The sequence below is a fragment of the Symphodus melops genome (assembly GCF_947650265.1).
Source record: "Symphodus melops genome assembly, chromosome: 12".
Classification (NCBI taxonomy): Eukaryota; Metazoa; Chordata; class Actinopteri; order Labriformes; family Labridae; genus Symphodus; species Symphodus melops.
In genome coordinates this window covers 15,212,644-15,222,144 of record NC_136702.1, presented here as the reverse complement: position 1 = coordinate 15,222,144, position 9,501 = coordinate 15,212,644, and the positions used below count along the sequence as shown (strand labels likewise).

General features: G+C 37.2%; 1 protein-coding gene across 1 annotated transcript; it reads left to right on the top strand.

The window, feature by feature from the left end:
- The first annotated feature begins 4,753 nt into the window (after positions 1-4,753).
- Positions 4,754-8,211, top strand: serp2 (stress-associated endoplasmic reticulum protein family member 2). Its single transcript, XM_079358102.1, has 3 exons — positions 4,754-5,270; positions 7,176-7,248; positions 7,676-8,211. The coding sequence occupies exons 1-3, from the start codon at positions 5,187-5,189 to the stop codon at positions 7,714-7,716; spliced, it is 198 nt and encodes a 65-aa protein (XP_079214228.1). The 5' UTR covers positions 4,754-5,186; the 3' UTR covers positions 7,717-8,211.
- Positions 8,212-9,501: the final 1,290 nt, after the last annotated feature.

Here is a 9,501-nt window from a genome sequence, read left to right as displayed (position 1 = left end):
TTTTCTTTGGCAGAAGCAGTGACTTCGAGTGCTGTTGAAGTTAAAATCCTGAACAAAGAAGTAGTCCCTCCATATTTTCAATAGCATTGTTTTCACTAACACAGTCTGAACTTCTCACTAAAAAAAGACCCTAAAGTTTCTTCAAAGCAAACTTTTGAATAACGGAGAGATTTTTTTCTTTCTTTTTTCCTCCTTCAGTATGCATTGAAATTCTTCATGGCCCAATTATAAAGAAACATGTGTAGGTAATGGAGTGGCAACCGTTTTGTGACCTGCTATCAACATTAAAGTAACCTGTTCCACATTTTATAAAAAAAAAAAATGAGATGTGCAGTAAAATAAAATAAAAAATATGAGTTTAAAACCCTTTAAGATGGTGTGAAATGTTAATACTCATGCCGTCTCTATACCTGACAGATGTACAAACTTACATCTTACAAAAGATTCTTAGCTAAGCTGACCTATCCTAAAGATGATAAAATACTGCTGACAATCATTTCTGAAATGTTGGAGTATTTGGGTTGCAGCGATTAGTCAATATTTTTATTGGAACGTTTCTGTTTTTTGGGGAGTGGAAGTCCTGCCTGTGCACAGTCATACATCTGAAAGCCTGTTTGCCTTTCCAGGCTGCTGTTAAAGACCTGTGCTTATGTGGCAGGAAACGTGTCAGTGTTGTTTCCCAGTGATGACAGCGGCACTGGGCTTTCAGAGAGTGAGCAGAAATTGGATTCTGAAAGCAATGACATTGAACATCTTTGTTTTCTGAGATAAAAATAAACCTCACAGCAGAGCTGCTGGTGCGGAGATGTGTAGTTTTGGATATGTTTGAGCTACTGTATATTCAGCTCAGACTGGCACAGCAGTGTGAAGGCCACAGGGAGTTGGTCAGCAGGCAAATGAGCCTGGCAATCAAAAAAGAAACACATCAGGTTTTGTTAGGATGTAATGAGTTTCAACCCAGCACCATGAAAATATTTTTTCTTGCAGGGCTTATTTCTGTTCATGTCACACCCTCACATGCAGACATCAAACATTTTCTTCCCTCTCCGACCACTCCACCCTCGTCTCTCTTTACCTGAATTCATCTCTCACGTTTCTGGTTTATTTTCTTAAAGTTAACTACTGTTTACCTTCCTCTAGTGCGGTGTTGGACTGCATGTTTCTGCTCTGCATGGTGCGTGAAGACAGCAGCTTGATGGTAAACAAGTCAGAATTTAGGTCAGAAGTTCTAAATGTCAGCCCGAAAACAGATCTATAACGAGGCTACTGTAGGTTTGGGTTTCCAAGAATAGACGTCCTTTGATGTAACAATGGGAGACGGCTGCTCGGGTGCATTATGTTTTGGTGTCTCATGGATGTATCTCTGCATTTTTCCTCAGGCGTAATTCCATCTCAGATATTTCCTGTTACTGCTGCTGTGATGCACGTGCATATGTGTTCATGTTCACATACCTTTTCTGTCTGTCGCCCTCAAGACTTTTCCATAATTATCACCCAGAGCAGTAGTAAACTACCTCAGAGACCCCTGCCTCTATTCATTTTGGTCTCACTCAGAGTGAGAACATATAGGTCTCTCTGTACTTACAACAGTGTTACTATACTGGCACATTCATGTGTACATTTAAAAACAGTGTTTGAACAGATGTAGAACTTCTGAATGTCTGGTGTGTACATATTTAGACTGGATTGAATGTGTTGTGCATTTGGCACTGCCTGTTTCTTTCCTGTCAACACATCCTTTCCCCCCCTCACATTCCTGCCACTTTTGCTGTTTCTAACTGAATACAGTAAACACTGCAAATATGATTTAGTTGAATTTGGACACAAATGGATGGTTTTATTAGTCCCTTCAACTTTTTAAAATTTCTTTTCTTGATGTAAAACATCACAAGTTTGAGTGAAGTTGAAGAAAATAAGTTATAGGAGTTATTAAAAGTAAACCGCAGTGCTGAAAGAACTTCACTATACAAGCAACACAAACACAGGACATCAGTTATGAACTTTATAGTGCATTAAAGTCTTTAATAAACAAAATCATTATTGATCAACAAATATAAACTAAAACTGAAACCCTACATACAAACAATATTAAAAGCCCCTCTTGAATATGTTACGGTTGTGGGCAGAAAAACAGGGAGGAGGACCCAAGTGCAGAAACAAAAATTATTTATTTAAAATAAAAAATGTAAAAACACAAACGAAAACCTACTATTCAAAACTAAAGCCAAAACGTCCAAAAAACACAGTTAGGGACGAGAAGAAGTCATTGGGAAACGTAGACGTCCAACTTCCGACAGGAACCCTGAAACTAAATAGACAGGTAATCAAACACAGGTGAGACTAATGAGTCAGGTGAGGACAATCACAGGAGGGAAACGCAGAGAGGCAGGAAACACTGAAAACTACACAGTAAAACATGAAACACTGAAGACCGGAACTACAACTTAAAAGAGAAAACACTACAGACTGAACTAAGAAACATTAACACAAAAGCAAAACAGGCAACAATATTGAAGACAACATAGAAGGACAAGAAAAAAACAAAGTAACACGGAAAAACAACACTAGGGAATAAATAAAACAGAACCCAAAACTCAGAAATACAACACACACAAAACCAAACCATGACAGAATACCCATACATTGTTTTTAATTGAGAAAAAGGTATTACTAATAGAAAATTATATTTTTTTGAATGAATAATTTGGCATCAAAAGCAAATTATTCAAACACAATCAACAATGTTACACTCACACTTTGAATCATTCGTGTATTTTTCAGGTAATTCTGAATAAAGCTATCATCATGACAGTAAGCTAGACCCTATGAACCCCTTTGAGATTCTCTTTTTTAATTGTCTCACAGCTTCACGACTTCGCACCAGAGAATGACTCAGACATTGGAATAAAAGACACTCTGAATTGTGAGTACAATATTTTGTGTTTTTTCTACAGTTTAGTCTCTCTCTCTCTCTCTCTCTCTCTCTCTCTCTCTCTCTCTCTCTATATATATATATATATATATATATATATATATATAATATATATAGCTTGATTGCACAGCTCTAACCAGGTCCTCTGTTTACTTCTCTCTAAATGTCTATTAAGATGTCTTATAGAGATGTTACAAAAACTTTTGGTAAACAAGGATTTCATGTTGAACTTTGTGCACCAACCTTTTTGACTCCTGGTGTTGTAGGTCTAAGTTATATGAAATTTGACAGTTGTTCAACCAATCAACGTTGTTCTATAACAGAAACAACAAATAAAAGGACCACTGCGTCTGTGATAACAGCAACATAATAACACTTGTTGGTCCACTCCACACAACACAGCTATTTGTACATGTTTGGCCTATCCTTGTTTGCCTAATCGGGACCCCCTGCCCCCATAGACACCCTCCTCTATCCCCAAACAATTTTGATACAGTTGCTAAGCAACCTCTGCTATATACTTCTAACTCTCTGCCCTCATTTCTCTTTGAGCAGCTGAGGAATAACTCACCATCAGTTATAACATTCACCGATTCCACTGAGTGCTGGCGAAATTCATGATAGTACTTCTCTATGAGCGATGCTAGCCACTGTCCTGTCTCTCTAAAAGAAAAGGGCAAATAGTGTTTGTTAAAAAAATAGACTGTTATTAGTTGGTTTGTGGCTATGTCATAGTTTTTATTGTCCATCAAACAAAATGTAAACTGATAAAAACGCCCTCACACAAATCTTATCTTATCCATACAAAATAAAAGGAAATGCAGAATAATTGCATAGTGTACAAAGCGACCACAGCTTTTGCGTTTGAGACGGACATAAGCATCAATCATCCTTAGGTGTTGAAAAATCAAGCCATGCAGAAGTACGGTTGATCAAGTGTCCCCTTGATGCTGGTTGCAGAAGCATCGGAAGTCACATAAAAAAATGGCAGTTTTTATAGCAGAATTTAACATGTTCATAGCCTGCTAAAAAAAAATCTATGAGCTCATGTTTCTGTACGGGCCATTAATTTTTTTGATAGCTCATATATTTTAATTTGATGAAGGATAAGTGTTGTCTGAAAAAGATCTGACTTCACTGGCTGACTGAAGACCTGCCTCAGCTCCAGCTTTCGGCCTGTCATTACATTGACAAAGTTGCTGCTGTAACAGATGGATGATGTCACTCAGGCTGTGTCTATTAATATTTAAAGTCTATTCCCTCAGAACCCCATGCAAAGTTAAATAAATAAAAAACATGAATAAAAAAAAAACAGGCACAAACTAGAATTCATTACCATTACAATTCAAAGCTTGGCAGCTGCTGCAGATCTTGAAGATGTTTCATCTCTCCTCCAAAAGGTTTCTTCTGTTCTAAACTATCTGCTGGACAGAGCAAGAAATTCAAGCCTCTGTGGATCACTCTCGCAACCAGTCACCTTTGGATCAAGCTTTGAACTGACCATGACCTGGATGAATGAGAACCTACGCACTACAGTATAATTTGGAGGTGCAGTGATTGGATAATTTAGAATTTACATAAGGTACCTAATTTGAACAATTCATTTGTATAATACTATGGATTTGTTTTAAGACTCTATCAAATCATCCTTATCTACCCATTAATACCTTATTACTTATAGTCTGTTCTTGGGCATCATAAAAACACACATTTTCAACCTTTTTATAAAATATTTTATACAAAAGTTCTGTTTTCTGTCAAAATATCAAAATGCTTTATAGTAATTTAATATTGTTGTCATGCTTTCCTTGTAATCAGGGAAAACACATTGCCTATCAGTAATGTCTGTCTGCATCTAACGGTGAGGAGCTCTGTCAAGGAAACTAGAAGTAGACGTGTTAGTTCCTGTGATTATCTTCAAAATAAATGTTTGATTTGATAAATTCTACTTTTATAATCCAAAAAGAGATTGAAAGCACGAAATTAAAATGTGTCAAATACTAAACCAAATCCTTCCTTTTGTAAAAAGACAGGCTGCATTCCCGTACCTCCTCTTGAAATGCTTCATTGAGCCAATAAAATGCCATGCTCATATTTTGAAAGAAGAGTTAACAAGTTTCCGAGTTTAATCGTGTCAGGGGGTCTTGGAGCTTGATGCGGGGGTGCTGCTGAAAGCCTCTTCCTTCAAAAAAAAAAAAAAATTACAGGCAAAATAGACTCATTTAACCCGGGTTGTTTCAAAGCGCTCCGGAAGATGGTGGCTAAGCAGAGGATCCGCATGGCAAACGAGAAACACAGCAAGAACATCACGCAGAGAGGAAACGTAGCAAAGACGCTGGTGAGCCGTGAACTGACAGCGAGATGCCAGCATGACATGATCCAAGATAGGTGACGTTCACTCCGATCTGATCACAGCAGCATGCTGAGGCAGATGATGCCGGCCGGCTGTTAAACCTTGGTCTTTCTTTATCATCGATCAGTAAAACCTTCACAGCTCCGTGTTTCTACTCTGATCTATTCACTGTGACCCACCAAGAGGATCTGGCTCATTAACGTTTCATTTATTCAACATGCTCGTTACTGCCGTCCTCAATGTAACTTTGCGTTACTTTGGAGTAGCGGCGGCAGTAAATGTTGGCCTTGAAAGATTGTGTGAAACAATCAGAGGCTCGAAAATGTTCTAATTTATTTCTCTAAGATGAACCATATTCCTCCTGAATCTTTTGTTCGTGCACTTTCACATTTCACTGTATGTTCTCTTAAATGTCCATAATAATATCCTGGCACAGTACAAAACATTCACTCATACCTTTTGAAATATATATAAATAGTCCTCCTGTTCCCCTGTCACGAATGAAGACCTCTCTTACTCAGAGGTGAGGTTTACTTTGGGCTACATGTTTGTCTGTCCAGTGACTATAAAGCACTATGCACTTTATTTGTTTTCTCCCATTCAGTTCATTTAGACTATAATTACAGCATGTCCCTTTAAAATTCTGACCAATGACCAAACCATGCAACTTATGAACTCAAGAGTTCATCGGAAAAAATGGGTTTTAAAGACTCATAGATAAGAAACAAAACTGTTGATTGAACAGCATGTTGTACAAATGATGATACTGTGTTTAATAATAAAAATAAACTGTATTTTTTATGAATTAAACAAGTGTTATTTTATGGTTGTACAGAGATCATTTACTGAGGTTGAATCAAAGCTACAGTGAGAAAATTTCGCTTAATGTCACCTGTGGACAAAGCAATAGTTCTCACCTCTTTGCTGATAATGACCTGTTTCGTCAGTATATTTTTTAAATTGTATTGTCTGACGATAACCCAGTGTCAGCTTTAATAGCGTTATAAATAACTATACGTACAAATAAATAGTCAATCTTGCATGGTTTGGTTTGCAGTTGAAGGCAAATGAAAGAACCAGTCTTCTTTTGTCTGTTTTATAACAAGCTAAAAACTTCTCACAGACAAATGTCATTGGCCCACAAACACATTGGCATGCAGCAGCAGTTGTGATGCCTTTTTAATCAGAATTAATGAGCAGCTAAATAGGAAGATTACAAATAATTTTGAATCAACTCAAGTGTAAATTACTCTTTGGATTACACTATGTATGTACATTATGTCAGGTATCCTCAGGAGAGTTTGTAGTACCTTTCAAAGTCCTCCTGTTCCCCTGCCATTTAATGGTATTGAAACAGTAGGTCAAAGGCCAAATGTTGAGACTGTTTTGATTTTCTGTAACAGGACTAACATGCACATGCTATTTTATAAAGAAAACAATCACTTTCTCCAGCATAATTAAGACCTTCTAACTGCAGCAGCATCTCAAAGGAGCAGCTGACAGTTAGGTCTCATGTCCAAACAGATGAACTCATCTGATGCCGCTGATTGGTTCTCTCTAAATCTGTAGAGACTCATGAGGACTGTTTCACTCATCTTTTTCATGAGAACCACAACTGAAGAAAAAAACCCAATTTACTCAGCAGAATATGTCATCTGAAAAAAACAAAGTTAGTTCTCCACGACACAATTACCTGTGCAAGCATGTGAAAGGAAAAAGAGTGACAGAGACAAAAGTAAGATCAACAACATCTCAAGAAGGATTTTGTAATTCTATACACACCCACATAGTTTTACAGTTACTCTGCAGCATCTTCCCTACTTCTTGTCATTCAGCAATACTAAATAAATCTGTATGTGTGTGTGTGTTTGTGTGTGTGTGTTTCCCTAGCGACCACAAGAGGAGAAGTATCCCGTGGGACCCTGGCTACTTGCCCTCTTTGTATTTGTTGTGTGTGGATCAGGTATGCACTTTTGAAGACTATGTGATGCTTTTAACTCTGAATAGGATAATAAGAAGTCACTTACACAATAATTGTTGATGATCATGTTCTACAGGATGTATTGCTTTAAGATGTTGCAGCTAATGTTGTGGAGGATGATTGTACAGTTTGCTGACTTTTATTTTGCTTTCTTTATAAAATATTTGTAATACTCTCAGTTTGGAGGGAAAGATGGGCAATGCAATTTGTAATGTGTGCTAAATTTAAATGTAAATACTTGCCTGCTGAAACATTAGAAGCATTCATTAAACATAGATGATGAATCATGCATGGCTCACCCTCCATGTTCATATATAAAATTATCAAGACTGCATATTAATATATGATGCAATTAAAATGCAAATGTGATTCCCAAAACACAAAATCTGTGATGGTTGTTTTCTCTTAGCCATATTTCAGATCATTCAGAGTATCCGTATGGGGATGTGAAACACAAGAAGCCTCTGGATTCCCCCCCCACCCATCACTGCCCGCCATGACCTCACCAAGCCCTGCCAGCCCAAACCTGCTCACCCCTTCCAGAGATCCAGAGACTAACACAAAAGCTTCAAATCAAGCAGAAAGAGAAGCTAACCTGACCTCCACCTCCACCAGAGTCCTCCTTGAGACATTTCCCTGCCCCGATCAGCGTTTACAGTGTTGCAGTCTGTGGTACTGACAGCTTTTCTATGGACAGTCTAAAACCACACTGACTGGAGAACATGCGTGTCTCATTACTCACTGAGCACCTGTGTGATGTGTGTGTGTGTGTGTGTGAGAAGGTGTGACTGTTATTAAAAGTGTGTCTGGCCTGTGATTCCTGCTGACAATGTGCCATATTTCTGTTGAAGTATTTGTCTGTGTAATGAAAAGAGAACCTTTTTTCTTTTTTTCAAGTAAATGTGGAGATTAAAGGAAATGTCCAGTTTTACTTCTGCCTTTGTAGACTCCCTTTATCATACACATTTTGGTGGTACTTTTTTTTTTGTTAACACTGACCATTCTACCATTTAAAAAGAAAATTAACCAGCAATAGGGTCAATTAAACCCCTCCCTACAAAAAAGTAAAGAAGTTTGCATCCAACAAAATAGTATGGACACATTTTTCAAAAGTGCTTCATCCAAGAGATTTATTTTAGCCAATCAATTTGTATAGCTCCAAATCAGAACAAAAAAAATCAGGCTTTGTGTTTACACTATGTACGCACTTTAGTATGCATGTAGTATCCTGTTACAGCGCTCCATTAACACTAATAATAGTTATTTAAAAAAGGCCTGCAGCAGAGGGATACACATTTAAAAAAATCTAACAATTTGAATGTTGGACAGAATTTTACAATCATGGTGCCAGAAACAAAGACGATTGTTTGAAATAACTAATGATTTTTCCTGGCTCCCGTTGAACTGAAAAAGAATAAGAGAGATGGTGACCAGATGTTTATTCTCCTTTAAGCACGTTTATTGAAAGTTGTGAAGTGCAGCTGTCAAGTGCAATTGTTGTAAGTATGTTACAATATCTCATCCGGTTTTTTTTGTTTTTTTGCAGAAACATGCACAGAAAATGAGCATACAACTGATACACAGAATGAAAAAGAAAAAACATTGCAGGAATTTGTATTATTTTTTTGTTTTTTGTTTTTTAAATGTTGAGTTTTAAGATATTGTTCATCCAGAAATACATCACTGTCAAAAAAGAAAATTAAAAAAAAGTAACTCATAAAGGTGCAATACTCCAGAAAGAAAAAGAGCCACGTGAAGTTGGTCTTACAGTAAGAGTTAATGTTGCAATATATGGACAACGTTGTTGTCTGAGTTGTCAGTTAAATAACCTAAGCTCCTTTCCATCCACAATCTTGAAAATACAGCATTAAAAATAGATGACACAGACTGTGCAAGACCAGCACGTTCATTGCTCACCTGCTTCAATCTGTGTGACCAAGATAGCATCTGTTGTTTTTTCCTGTCCCTCACTATTTTACATGATACTTACACTATACAGAAATATACATCGTCTTTTGCCCATCAAACTTGTAGGAAAAGAGAAAATGCAGCGTAGCCCAATATCTCAACCCTGGCAAATAAGGTTTAAATTACATGCCACTGCAGGGTTAAGAAAACAGCAAGATGAGCTTTGTCAAGGGCAAAATGAGGAGCTTGAAAGTGAAATACTGAAATATAATATCATCGTCATCTTCATAAGAAACCACGTTTGTTTTTGTTCATTCCACAGTTAAT

What these genes read in the sequence shown, in the direction of transcription:
- serp2 (XM_079358102.1), top strand. Translation starts at nt 5,187, where the DNA reads ATGGTGGCTAAGCAGAGGATCCGCATGGCAAACGAGAAACACAGCAAG. An exon ending in GAAACGTAGCAAAGACGCTG is followed by an intron (nt 5,271 to 7,175) that starts GTGAGCCGTGAA and finishes GTGTTTCCCTAG; the next exon opens with CGACCACAAGAGGAGAAGTA. An exon ending in ATTTGTTGTGTGTGGATCAG is followed by an intron (nt 7,249 to 7,675) that starts GTATGCACTTTT and finishes GTTTTCTCTTAG; the next exon opens with CCATATTTCAGATCATTCAG.